General features: G+C 41.9%; 2 protein-coding genes across 2 annotated transcripts in view; both read right to left on the bottom strand.

Moving 5' to 3' along the window:
* Positions 1–14,588, bottom strand: part of LOC308292092 (oxysterol-binding protein-related protein 2-like) — a 246,054-nt gene that overhangs the window by 187,424 nt on the left and 44,042 nt on the right. The window lies entirely within an intron of this gene.
* Positions 4,470–13,309, bottom strand: LOC308291308 (proteasomal ubiquitin receptor ADRM1-like). The gene is made up of 9 exons (XM_080733294.1): positions 13,096–13,309; positions 11,929–12,045; positions 11,347–11,470; positions 10,035–10,121; positions 8,882–8,963; positions 8,204–8,433; positions 7,538–7,695; positions 6,220–6,322; positions 4,470–4,714 (listed from the first exon to the last, which is right to left on the bottom strand). The coding sequence occupies exons 1-9, from the start codon at positions 13,303–13,305 to the stop codon at positions 4,611–4,613; spliced, it is 1,215 nt and encodes a 404-aa protein (XP_080589420.1). The 5' UTR covers positions 13,306–13,309; the 3' UTR covers positions 4,470–4,610.

Here is a 14,588-nt window from a genome sequence, read left to right as displayed (position 1 = left end):
GGACAATAACTGTGAAAACGAGCGCTCTATGCCGTTTCCATCCATCTTTCCCAGTTGGATCCGTAATCACGCACCAAGGGAATCTTCGTCACTTCCGTGTTCATTGCTTCCGCGTGCGTCACACATACGGAAGTCGGTAAGCCAATCAGAGGCAGGTGGGGGCTGGTCTTTACGTATGCAGCCTGTAAGAACAGCTGAGCAGCGCAACATCGGAACTGGCTCTGTTGAAATGAATTGTGGTCCTTGGATAAGTCACGGAAAAGACACACTGTGATTGGCCAGTAGTGTAGTCACTTTGACTGACAGCGTTCCCTTGGTTTTTCCAGGAAGTCCGGGCTAGAACTTTTGCACATCGCTCCAATTAACTGCAGAGGCGAACGAGGCATCTAGCTCTTTATATCTGTGGTTTTACCCAGCAGTTTTGTGGTATTTTTCGGTATATATGTGACAGCATTGATTTTTCCCATCACCATTTTATTTGATAATTGTTTTGTTGAGACATTTGAGTTTCATTGTAGTGCACTTTCAGTTTGATTCATCAGCTATCTTAATTGTTTGATGGGTTGAGATATTTCAGTTTTATTTGAGGTTTGAACCTGGAACCTTTGATTTGTAAACCTTGAATCTTGAACCTTTGAGCCACGCTGGCATGGATTGCTCAATGGCGAACGTAATACTTAACCCAACTATTAGAATTTAGATGGACAGCAAAAATATCCTGTGGGAGATTTGAACTGAAAAAGTGAAAGATGATATTCATCCAGATGTTGGACTCCAGAGATCTTAAAGTTGTGTGTTTGTCAGCCTCTGTGATTATCCAATTCAACACACTGTCAAGGGCTGGGACTTGAACCTCTGACTTCCCGATTTCAAGGCAGTTACTCTATTCATTGAGCTGCCATGACACAGATATGAGGGTTAGGGTTATGAATAAAATCTGATTAATACAAATTTGGCCGCAGACAGACCTATATCTGAAAACATGTAGTGCCAGGAGCTCCTATAAGAAAGATGTGTATTAAAATATAAAAAATGTAGGCCTAAGATGTTGGAGACAAATAATCAAGCTGGGGAATCAAACCTGTGACTCCCAATACGCCCAACACCATGCAATGACCCTCAAGCACCACTAGAGATCACTAGACACCAGACTATATCACCAAATCTCCCGTAATCATGATGCGCTTTGTGTTGAGTCAGGCAGAGTAAAGCTGGTTGCACACTGCTGCGTTTTTCGTTGCGAAATGCGTTTTTCAGGGCAAGGAGAGAGAGAGAGATAGAGAGAGCAAGGGACCGAGTGGTGCGCGAAACGGGCGGCAGTGTGCAAACGTGACTGACATAACGTGAGTTTGATTTTTTTTTTTTTGCGTGCTCCGAAATTCACTCCGATATTCGGCCCGAAAAACGCAGCAGTGTGCAACCACCTTTAATCTGGCACAAAATATGCTGAGCCCCCTATAAAGCTGATATAAATAAAAAAACATAAAACACTGAAAATGTAGGTAGGCCTACCTACAGATCGGGTCAGGGGAAGGTAAGGCTGGGCGAGGCCGAGGTTTGTTTTGTGTTTACCCGGGGGAAGCGAATGTCGCTTCTCTCCTCCGACCCTCCGAGCGGCAGTCACACTTGTAGAAGTTGAACAAAAAGCACAACTTCTACAGGTGTGACCGCCGCTCGGAGGGTCGGAGGAGAGAAGCGACATTCGCTTCCCCCGGCTCCACCCATTACGTCCTGACAGCCAATAAAAAAAAACGTCTAGATTCCCATTGAAAAAACATTGGATTTTCTGGATTTTTACTTGTAACAGTTTTTATTGCAGTATTGATACTTTTACTTCACTGGAGTATTTTACATGTTTGTAGCTAGTAGGATAATAGTAGGTCTATATAATCTAGTGAACGCTTTCTGTGCTGCTATGAAGTTATTCTGCTGGAAATCAGTCTTTAAAGTAAAGACTAAAGTGGGAACTGAACCTACAGCTTCTGGCTCATCAGTTCAGCATCTTAACTCATTGAGCCACTTGTTGCTTTAACAATAATGGTCTTTTTCTTATTAGAGGAACAATAAACAGTTGCAAAAGAAAAAAAAAAGAAGGCATTTAACAGCATGTTTAGATGTTTGTCTATGGTTTGTTGTTGCTGTTGCTTGTCTGGATGTTTGAATGTCATGATTATATTCTACGCTGAATCAATTGGTGCTTTTCTCATCAGCCGGGCAGCAACCTGCGAGCTGCCTTGGAGCCTTTAAACGTTAAACATCTCTTCAGTCCATTCATTCTCCTCATCATATTGTGTGTGTTAGTTGACCAGCCACAGTCCATCTGGTAGTTATTAATGTCAGCTGGTTATGGTAGAAATGCTGAGTGAAAACCCAGCACCAAACACATGCTGATATATCCACACTGATATGAATCCCTTGCTCTTCATTTGGTGACAACATTTAACAGATTATTTAATTTATAAATATCTCTGTTTACACCACCTGTTTCTCTCACTGTCAGACTGACTTCCTTCCCCCTTTTCTTTAGTTCCACCCAATTTCAGACCCTGCTAAGTTGACTAAAGTTGATTGACACTTGGCTGCCCAATGAGCATACTTCCAGGAGCTTGGTATAAATGTAACGTTATGTGACAAAGAGCTCCATATAAGGCCTGATCATGCCCTTTGGACAAGTGATTCGTGCAACTGCCAAGTGTAAAGTAAGTAACTACCGGTAAGTAGATTTAGGCTACTCATTCCAGATGTACTACTCCACTGCATCTCAATAATATACTTTTACTCCAATTATTTGAAAATCAGTTACTTTGTCAATTTGGATTATTATATCACAAAACACACATCACTTCAGCCCTGTACACATTCTGTCCATTTGAAAATAACCGATCTACAAGCTCTGCTATTCATCTGTTGCAACCAACTGTGAGGTTCAATCTGACCCCCCCCCCCCTCCCCCCTGCTATCAAGGAGTTTGATTGATTGACTGTACACACCGTTGACATAATTACAGGAGACAACAAGTTATGATTTATTACTGATGACCTTTTTAATGTTCCCTTTGTCTCAACCAGGGGGTAGCAGATCTCATGCAGCTACAATACAAGTACATGTTGATCCGGTTCCATCTATAACAAGCGCCACAAACAAATGGAGTTGCATACATTTTAAAGGCGAAACCCACAGATTTCAACCTAAATCCATATGTACAGTGTTCATCCCATTAATTACACATGAATGCAGTGGTTCTCAAAGTGGAGTCCATGTATGAGGATGTTTCTGTTCAAACAAATATAACATATCTAAATAATGAATCAAGCAACTAATCTGTCTGCAGAGTTGCTAAAATGACCCCAGAAGAAGTTAGCCTAGTAAACTGACTCCTCCCATCTTCAAGGCAGGAAGAGAGACTGGTTTACGAGGCTAAGAAGAAGTGTTTAAATTGTAAGTGGTGCATTTACTATAGCGCCTTTATCCAAGGTGCTTTACAGAGATTGTGCATTACATTCACCCATTCACACACACACACACACATTCATTACATTCACCCATTCACACACACATTCATTACATTCACCCATTCACACACATTCATACACCAATGGCAGAGGAAACCATGCAAGGCACCAACCTGCTCACCGGGAGCAATTAGGGGTTCAGAGTTCGACACCAACTCTGGGGGAGCCCGGGATCGAACTGGGAACCTTTCGGGAACCCTCTGTGTTCTAATGACGCCAGAAGTGTTTTAAAAAAGAAATAAAATGTGAGAGCTTCTTCCACCATTTTTTTGTCACACTATATTATTGTTCTCCTCCCAACTGATGCACGGGATTTAGGTTGAAAACTGGTGAAGAGTCGCTTTAACACTAAATTGTAAGATGAATAGGCCTGTTACAATTATTACATAGTAGCACTTGATCACAAATATATATTGTTTTTGCATGATCGTCATAATCATTTCCAGTGAAAAATGTTCATACACTTCTAAACATTTTCAAAAAATAGTGGAAATGGCTCAAAGCGCGTCACACTGGCTGCCGTTTCATCCACAATATGTGTTCATTCAGAATGAACTCATTCCGAACAGAGATTCATTCCCAAAAGGTTTACATGGAACCAAGTATATTCCGATTCAAATGGCATATACAGTACACATACCACCCCCCTCCAAACCCGAATGAAAATCCATTCGGAATGGAATGGAATGTTCCATTCTGAGGTGTTTACATGAGTATTTGAATCCTGAATGAGCAGTCAGTCTGAATACAAGTGGAATATACCGGCCCATGTGAACGCAGCCAATGTGACCCTGTGCACCTTTCATTTACGAGGCCTAAAGGCCAAACAGAAATGTCATTATTTGAGCGACAAATAAAATGTCATAATTGTGACAGCCCTAAGTATGATTGAACACAGTGCTAGTGAAGGCTCTTATTAATAATACGTAGCTTCACATGTTATAGAATCTGGAGTCAGAGAACATGTAATAAACTTCATTCGAATAATTAAATGGTAAAAAAACTAAACAAGAACTAAAATAATCCACAAGCAGCAGTTATAGCTAAATAAATAAAGCAATAAAGTATTAGTGTTAATTTAATGTTAACTTCAAACTCCTAGTCCAGACTCATATCTTCATCCTCCTCTTTCTTGTCTTTGGACTCCTCGTCTTCGTCGGGTTTGGTCTCCGTCTCCATGGCCTTGGCGAACGCTTCCACATCTGTGGGGAAAAAAAACAAACAAACACAAATTCCACAAATCAGTTTGTTAACCCATTCAGTACGGGTACACATGATTGTGTATCATTATTTTATGCTTTAACTATTGAAAAATAGCAGAAAGATCGTGAAAATTAGAATTTTGACCCGATTCTGTTTTTCTGTGTTTTTGAATCCTTATAAGGTTTTTTGAAAAACCTGTGTTTCTATGTCAGCAATCTGGCTTAGCCATAGTCAAAGAAAAGGTCCTTTTCACTTAACTGGAGCTCAGTTAGTCTGTTCTTGAGAGACTACTATGTCAGTGGTTCTCAAACCTTTTCATGTGAAGGACCCCCAAAATGATATTTATTTGGCCACGGACCCGCATCTCAAAATATTTAGTTCCAGGGACCACCCAGAAGCAAAACTTGTGTTACAAACGTTAGCTTTGAAAATACATATATTCAAAGATTTGCACACATTTTCACGACTTTTTCAAAAATAGCAGATCTACAAGCTCGCAGCGCGGCACTCGGTGCCGCGCTGTGAGCTTGTATATCTGCTATTTTTCACTGGTTAAAGCATTCAATAATTCTAGGCCTAAAACAGATTCATAAACCTTAGGTCTAGTTCAGATTGATGATTTGGCTATTGTGGGTTTTGCGGAGAAAACCAGCAGTACTTTGTGAATATCAAACTATCAAATTCATCGCCAACACCTGCTTCTAGACAGTTGTGAAATGGAGAATAAAGCCTAATTCACACCCTGATCTGTATGATTGATGTGCAACTTGCCGACAAGAACAGATCTTTTACTGATGAATTGCATTTTTCATAGAGCTTTACAATGGTTAATTCATTCATACATTGCTTATTGTTTATGCCAGGGGTCTTCAATGTGTTCAGGCCAAGGACCCCTTAGTTGAGAGAGAGATGAAGCAGGGACCCCCACAACCTGTTCATAGATTCCATATAGTTTAATCGTTTGGCAGCACAATCATCAGTGTATTTTGGATTCATGTCAATTTGTGTTTTCAGATATTTAACCACTTGAGCTGTCATTACCTAATACACTTGACCTTTCACTCTGTACTTAGTGTGCTCTTTTTCTCCTCTACACCAAACCTCTTTGCCGAAAATAGCCGATCTACAACAAGCTCACAACGCCTCGAAGTGCGAGGCATTAACCCATTTAGACCGGGAACCCCTTTACCTAACTTTACCTTTCAATCCGGGAACCCCCTTTGGGGTTGTTTTAGCTATCTATGTACAGTATATCGCAACAATCTTTTAATACATATTTGTTTTTCAGAAAACAGAAAACAAAAGAAAAGAAACGTTGTTAATTGGCACACAGCCATTCTCAACGTATCCTTGTAAACCAGCCTCCTCTGGAAATCTACATTTCATTTGCTTTCTAACGCAGATGAAATGTACGGTAGATTCCCGGAGGAGGAGGCTGGTTTACGAGGCTAATCTCAACGGGCCTCTGGACTGGCAGAGGAAACAGGGACATTACATTACGTACCTCCTTTGTTGGCTGCGTCCACAGCCTCTGCAGGCAAACCAAACTGGTTCATGAGAGGACCCAACTGTCCTGAGGCCAGGGCACTGCTGAACATACTCATAGCCTGAAATACATAGAATATTATCATTAATGAACATACTCATAGCCTGAAATACATACAATATTATCATTAATGAACATACTCATAGCCTGAAATACATAGAATATTATCATTAATGAACATACTCATAGCCTGAAATACATACAATATTATCATTAATGAACATACTCATAGCCTGAAATACATAAGATATTATCATTAATATCATTAATGAACATACATAGTTAGCCTGAAATACGTAAATAGTATGATTAATAAACATACTTGCAGCCTGAAATATATAGTTTTATGATTAAGGAACACACTCATAGCCTGCACACACAACACACATTATGAAGTTGTTCTGAGAAGCTTGTGGACAGGGTGAGATGCCGTGGGCTCGGTTGGGCTCGGCGAGCCCAGACTTATTTAGCTGCACGCGTGTGCGCCTTGCCGCCTCACGTGCAAGCACGTGCACGTCACGAATTTAGAGGGGCACCACTTCTAAAATCCGTATCACACCACTGCTTGTGGAGTGTGGTTAATAAGATGCAGTCTGCTTGTTTATTAATACTGGATTTATACTTGGTTGTGCGTCGTGTCTCGCCCTAAAATAGCCGTTCTTCAAGCTCCAAACGCATCGCAGCGTGATGCATTGAAAGCTTGTAGACCTGCAATTCTTTGGGTGGCCATGAAACTACGAATAAATCAAGTGGAAATATGACAATTATGTAGTGTGTTGTGGTGGTAAACCTGTAAACATGTGTGCGTGCATGTGTTTGCAGGGGTGTAAAGTAATGTACTTCAGTTAGTTCAGTACATTGTTTAGGTATTTGTACTCTAAACATGGTCAAAACACATATCTTTTGGCCATTTGAAAATAGCCAATCTACAAGCTCACAATGCATTGTGAGCTTGTAGATCTGCAATTTTCAAAAGATTTTTTTCATAGATTTGATACATTTGTGAACTTGTGAAACGTCCTCTGTGTGTGTGTGTGTGTGTGTGTGTGTGTGTGTGTGTGTGTGTGTGTGTGTGTGTGTGTGTGTGTGTGTAACAACCTGTTGGAACTGTGGGGAGCTCAGAGTGTTAGTGAGCTCCTCAGTGCTCTGGCTCAGAGACTCTCCAGAGGGAAGGTAGTGTGTGTGTGTGTGTGTGTGTGTGTGTGTGTGTGTGTGTGTGTGTGTGTGTGTGTGTGTGTGTGTGTGTGTGTGTGTGTGTGTGTGTGTGTGTACCAACCTGTTGGAACTGTGGGGAGCTCAGGGTGTTGGTCAGTTCCTCAGTGCTCTGGCTCAGAGACTCTCCAGAGGGAAGGTAGGGCATCAGCCTCTGCTGCACCTCATCGTTAGCCAGGATGGGAGCCATCACCTCTGGGGTCAGCACACTGGCCAGGTCCACTGCACGCACGCACACACAAGCACAAACACACGCACGTACACACACACACACACACACACACACACACACACACACACACACACACACACACACACACACACACACACACACACACACACACACACACACACACACACACACACACACACAAGTAACATAACATCACTGTCGGGGCAGAAACTCATTTTTCGTAAAGTAAAGTCCTGCTTCATCGTGCAAGACAGTCGCACAAAACTAGTGAAAATAGCAGATCGGCTATTGTCACGATTTTAAATAGTTTTTAAAATAACAAAGAGAAGGTTTTGGACATACAAAACCTCTGGCAGAAACCTTGTATCTCCAAGTTTCAAATGTGTATGTTTTCTCGTAAAGCAAAGTCCTGCTTCATCATACAAGACTGTCACACAAAACTAGGGAAGTAGCAGATCTACAAGCACTTGCAGTACTGAAAGTACTGAAAGAAATCATGAAAGGTTTGCTTTTTGGGAATGTTTTTAGATGCCTCACCTCCTTGGCCACTAGGGGGCACGTTCATGGTGGCCAGGATGCTCTGCAGGTCACTGAGCTGGATGGGCTGGGTGGGGCTGGAGGGCAGGGCGGAGGGGGTGGAGGGGGTGGGCGTGGCCGTGGGCGAGCCCCCGCCCCCCGCCGAGGGGCTGATGGGCGTGGTGGCGACCTGGGTGGAGCCCAGACGCACCGTGCTGGAGCTGGAGGTGGGCGTGGCCGCCGTGGACGGACTGACAGACAAACAGATAGAGAGTAGTAGTAGTGAAAATAGCCGATTTACAAGCTCACAACGCGGCACGAAGCAACGCATTGTGAGCTTGTAGATCTGCTGTTTTCACTAGTTTGGGTCCTGGTCAAACGTCTAATTTCTCAGACACAGACAGAGAGAGAGGCCAGACAAGCAGTGTTACAGTCCAAATTTTGAAGAAAAAAAAACATTCCCAAGATTTTCATTCTAGTTTTTATTTGTTGAAAGAAATAGTCTACATTTCTTCATCATAGTTTTAGTCGACGAAATTGCAGACACACTGCAGACAAGTCGAAAGAAAGAACATCAGTCACCATTATTAATTCCAAAATCCCACTTCGGTTCTTATCAATTCCCAAGTTGGGTGTGGCTGTCACACTTTGGAAAATAGCGATCTACAAGCTCACAAACGGTGCAGTACTCTCTGTTACCTGGTGGAGGCGTTGCTGGCTGCAGGAGCACTGCTGCCCAGGAGACTGGCCAGACCTGGACCTGCTAGAGCTCCAAGACCTCCTACAGTACACACACACACACACACACACACGCGCGCGCGTGCACGCACGCACGCACACACACACACAGGAATGTTATGTCAGTGACATGAGACAAGACAAGTCCAGGTGTGTCTTTGATTTCATGACATCCACACTTTATCATTCGAACGAATACAATTCAGGCATTTAGCAGACGCTCCAAATCCAGACAGATTTACAATAAACAAGGAAAACACAAGCTAATACAGTGATGTTACTAGGTTTTCAATGTAATGGGTCCCGGGACCCACAGGTGGTCATTCAAATGGGTCCCAGAAAAGTTTTATGAGTCCTCAATACAATGTTTTCGAGCGCTGTGAGCTTCTTATATTTATTTTACAATTTGGCTAATGTTTGAACTTAGAACTACTAAAACTACTAAAACATGTGCCCCTAATGAATTCGGGTGCGCAAAATGGCGTTGGAGATTGGTGGAATCAAAACATTGACGTTTCTATCGCCTGTTTAAGACTTTCTACGTGGATTTTATTTGTGTTAACGTAGGGTAAAGTAGGATGCTTTCACCCATGAACAATGGTGGTGTCTGTGGAATTTTAAAATGTTTTTCTTTTACTGCGACCCGGTAAATTATTTTAACATGGACTCCAATGGAGGCGCATCCCCGGGACCCCAGGACCATGACATGAATGAGTCCCTGGGCGACTTGAATGAGTTTTTGATGCGGGATGCGCACGTAATGACATCACACTACATCAAATGCATAGAAAGAGTAATTTAGGATCATAGGTAAACCAGGAAACTATCCTAAACCTAAACAGTAGAAAGAATATCAAAAAAGAAATTATCTGTACATTGAAACTATACACTAATAGTGTGTATAATGCCAGATCTACAAATGACCTGGCAACTGTCTACATAAAATGTTAGGTTACATATACAACTAGCCTACTAAAAGTTGTGAATTAAGTGTGATCACTGGTTGCATTGTGTTAAAGAGCCACATCCATAACAATATTTACAATACTATTTATTTATAATTAAGTGCTGAACATTGATGTTTTTAATTATCATTCTATGAAGTGTGTCTTACCGAGCCCGCCCAGTCCGGTTGGACCAATCAGCTGCATGAGCTGGTTGTGACTCATATTACCCAGCAGGCTCTGCAGACCACCCTCGCCTGTCAATCAAAAAGAACACCACATTTATTACTAGAACAAGACAGTAGCTGGTGGTTCTCAAACTGCGGTCCGGGGGACCACAGTCCCCCCCCCCATTTGATTGAACAAAAACAATAGAGGGTATGCGCGTGACATCATCATCATGCCCGGGAGTTATGTGGGAACGCCTACTGAGTGGCAAAAAAACTAGAACAAAGGGGTTCTACAGCGCGCCTCAGCCTACACAGCTAGTCTTGTGCATCACAGGAGCAGGGACAAATGTATGCAGTAGAGAGAGAGATACTGGAGCAGCTCAGACGATTTTGGCCTTTTTATTATTCAGGTGCCAGTACAACAGGATTGACTAACGTTTCGATGCTAGTGCATCTTCGTCAGAGTCATGAAATGCAGCAAACAAAGAGGAGCATTTAAAGAGACAGGAGAGGGTGGCTCTCTCAATCAACCAATGGCTGTTGGTTCTCAGGTATCAGGTGCTGCATGGCATTCTCAGGCAATACTGATTAGATAAACAAATACATAAGAGTAAAAATAAGAAAACAGTGCATGTACAGTCAACAATAGGGGCCAACAGTGTTAGGCCAATAAAAACTTTTACAAAATATATATATGAATGCATAGCACAAACAGAGTATAGGCAAAAAAACTACTTTCTGGCCTTGACAGCCCATACATCCAAACAGACAAGTGCTATCTGATTGCATTAAATGACGTTAAACACTTTGCCACTCGATTTGCCATACCCTCTATATAGGATATTTTATTATGATAGGTAGGTATCTATCTATGGGTATAAACTCTAGCAGCAGTGTGGAATATCCTAAATAGAAGGGGAAATCATTTAGTATTTTGAAGCTGCAGTCGAAAACATTTTAGTGAATAAAAGGTTATTTTGACCAATGTATGTGTCTACTATAACTGTGGTTGTAGTAATGATCTCCCTTATTTGAGTCATTCAGATCCTGTGGTCTGGTATGATACCTACTGGTGGTACTGCACTAAGCTCAAAAGCTTATTTTATAGGCATGTAGCAATACCAAAAACACAAGGATAATATCCCCAGAACAGGTTATTGATACATTCTTGTTATCGCCTTACCCTCTGGCTCTGCCAATAAGCAGACTTTCAGTTATATCTCACCAGAAAACATTTAGGCACTCATGCAGGAGACCTGTGTTGGACCTAAGAGTTACGGATTGCCTTATAAAAGCAGAATGCTGAGCGTACCTCCCAGGGCAGAGAGGTCATGCCCTCCGCTGCCCCCGCTGCCCAGTGCCCCGGGCATGGGAGGGTTGTTCAGATACTCGTTGACCTTACGACAGAACTCCTCGTCCTTGTCCGTTTTGGGCTCCTGGGGTCAAAAAAAAGAGAAAAGAAAAAGAGAGAAAAAACAAACAGATTCTAGATCAGTTCCATGGTACCAGTGGCCTCTTGACATCTAGATAGTGAAATCCTCCCAGTTCATTTATCCATTAACATTGTACATTCTATCTTTTTCATACTTCTCTGTAACTTTGTAAATAACCTTATACTGCTGTGCTGCCTCTGGGCAACTGATTTTCCCCCTTGGGATAATAAAGGTATCTATCTATCTATCTATTACAGCATCTCACATTCACAACCTTTTTGTCCATGGTTCAGCTTGTCCTAAGGACAATGTCCTTGTATAACTGAGTCCTGTGCTCGTTGGCAGAACTACCTTAGACCACCGATCTGTATCAGACTGTGTCTACTCTACATACCTCTCCTCATGATATCATGTAGCCTACATGAAAGCATAACCACGAGGCCTGGTGAAGCAACACTGACCTGCATCCAGAAGAACAGCCTCTTGGAGCCGGCCTTGAACTTGAGCACATAAACCCTGCCAGTGGTGCACTGGTTCACCCGCTTGAACTCACAGTCGTCAGGGAAGATGATCAGGTCCTGATCAATGCATTATTATCATTAACACACAGGAAGATGATCAGGTCCTGATCAATGCATTATTATCATTAACACACAGGAAGATGATCAGGTCCTAATCAATGCATTATTATCATTAACACACAGGAAGATGATCAGGTCCTAATCAATGCATTATTATCATTAACACACAGGAAGATGATCAGGTCCTAATCAATGCATTATTATCATTAACACACAGGAAGATGATCAGGTCCTAATCAATGCATTATTATCATTAACACACAGGAAGATGATCAGGTCCTAATCAATGCATTATTATCATTAACACACAGAAAGATGATCAGGTCCTGACCGATCAATTATTATTAACACACAGGAAGATGATCAGGTCCTAATCAATGCATTATTATCATTAACACACAGGAAGATGATCAGGTCCTAATCAATGCATTATTATCATTAATACACAGGAAGATGATCAGGTCCTGATCAATGCATTATTATCATTAATACACAGGAAGATGATCAGGTCCTGATCAATGCATTATTATCATTAACACACAGGAAGATGATCAGGTCCTAATCAATGCATTATTATCATTAACACACAGGAAGATGATCAGGTCCTGATCAATGCATTATTATCATTAACACACAGGAAGATGATCAGGTCCTGATCAATGCATTATTATCATTAACACACAGGAAAATACACAAGAGAGAGACAGAGAGAGAAACAGACAGAAAGACAGACACATGAGCTTGAATGAATGAATAAATGAATGAAAACATTTATTTTCGTGTCTGGCTGCCACTCACAGCCCATCCCTTACGGGATTATTCAGACACAATTTAAGGAACATAGTCCAGTGCCAACATACTGACACCAAAATAATAAAGTAAATAAATACCACATACTATCAAAAGTACAGACAGTTTAGTAGTCGAATTTTCCAAACAAGAGAGTGGAGGGTGAGAGAGAGAGAGAGTACTGTCTTGTGCTTTTCCGAATGAACAAACCGCAAACAAACTAATCAATCAATCAATCAATGAGTGTTATGAACATACGTCGTCCACGTTAGCAGTGGTGCGGTCCTTCCAGCAGAAGTGGATGAGGGAGTCGTCAGTCTGCTGGATGTACACCTGGCCCTTGCGCTTGTCGGGCGTCACCGTGCTGCCCTTCATGGTCATCTTCCCTGCTCTGAACTCCACCAGGTATTTACTGGAGGAGCCGCGCGAGCCCGACACCAGGCTGGGGAACAACGCTCCGGACGCCATGATGGTTGAGGAGAGAGAGAACGCTGGGGAGAAATATACCGCTGGGTTATGACCACTGTTTTACAATGTGGTGTAAAATCATTATGTTTTGTTTGATGTTACAGTTATTTATTTGCGAGTTATGACCAAAGGTAAAATGGTAAATGGTAAATGGTGCATTTATATAGCGCTTTTATCCAAGGCGCTTTACAGAGATTGTGCATTACATTCACCCAAACACACACACATTCATACACCGGTGGCGGAGGAAACCATGCAAGTCACCAACCTACTCACGGGGAGCAATTAGGGGTTCAGAGTCTTGCCCAAGGACTCTTCGACATTAACTCAGAGGGAGCCGGATTCGAACTGGGAACCCTTCGGGAACCCTTCGTGCTCTAATAACGGTTTCTCTACCCCTGAGCTATGCCGCCAAAGGTCACAGTAAAGTATGTAAACCGGCACATCCTGTCAGTAGGTCCATAACACCTCAATGTCTACACTAGTGCAGTGGTTTTCAACCTTTTTAATCCAAGTACCACCTCAGAAAAGATGTGTCTCTCCAAGTACCACCATAATAACTGATGCTGAAATACAGGTGTGTAGACCTACAGCAGGGGTGGGCAACTGTGATGATGGTGAGGGCCACTATATTTCCACCTTCACTCCAGAGGGCCACATTGCATATTGCTACGTATTGTATGAGATACTTGTCATTCTAGTATCTCATACAAAAGAAGCAAAAATAGCAGATCTTTGAGCTTGTAGATCGGCTATTTGCTTCTTTTGAATTGGAAATCCTGATTTTTTTTTTGTTATTTTTGAATTGGAGTCCTGAAACATTTTGATTTAATTTCAAACGCATTTAGTTATATACGGTAATACAAATGCATTGGACATAAAAGAAATACTACTAAACTAGTCATTAAGCTACTAATATAGTCTGACGGAATTAAAGCAGGTCATGTTAGCAATTGTAACGGCTGAATTCAATAATACATCAGTATTCCGGTATTAATCTGCGGGCCGCATTAAGCGAAGGTACGTGGCCCCCGGGCCGCCAGTTGCCCATGTATGACCTACAGTACCCCATCCTGTTCAGCTATGCACAGTTAACACAGGAGGTCAATTCATTCCTTGAATTAATGGAGATTTTTTAGTTTTTGTTGTATTTCTAAGCCAATAATTTGATCACAGGTCATCGGACAGATTTAGCTACTACATTTGAGAACTTCCCATGCAAACGAATGATTTTCAAATGTGGTCAATCTGCTTTCAAATGCTCTATTAACGGCTAGGTGTGC

This window comes from Nannobrachium achirus (assembly GCF_963921795.1).
Source record: "Nannobrachium achirus genome assembly, chromosome: 9".
Classification (NCBI taxonomy): Eukaryota; Metazoa; Chordata; class Actinopteri; order Myctophiformes; family Myctophidae; genus Nannobrachium; species Nannobrachium achirus.
Note: the sequence above shows the minus strand (reverse complement) of the source record. Positions and strands in the feature narration are given on the sequence as shown.

Bases quoted from the DNA above. Each gene is read 5' to 3' on its own strand.
- LOC308291308 (XM_080733294.1), bottom strand. From the start codon at position 13,305: ATGGCGTCCGGAGCGTTGTTCCCCAGCCTGGTGTCGGGCTCGCGCGGC. The intron at 11,471-11,928 runs GTCAGTGTTGCT...TTTTGACCCCAG, and splicing joins GGCTGTTCTTCTGGATGCAG to GAGCCCAAAACGGACAAGGA. The intron at 8,964-10,034 runs GTAAGACACACT...TGTGTACTGTAG, and splicing joins AACCGGACTGGGCGGGCTCG to GAGGTCTTGGAGCTCTAGCA.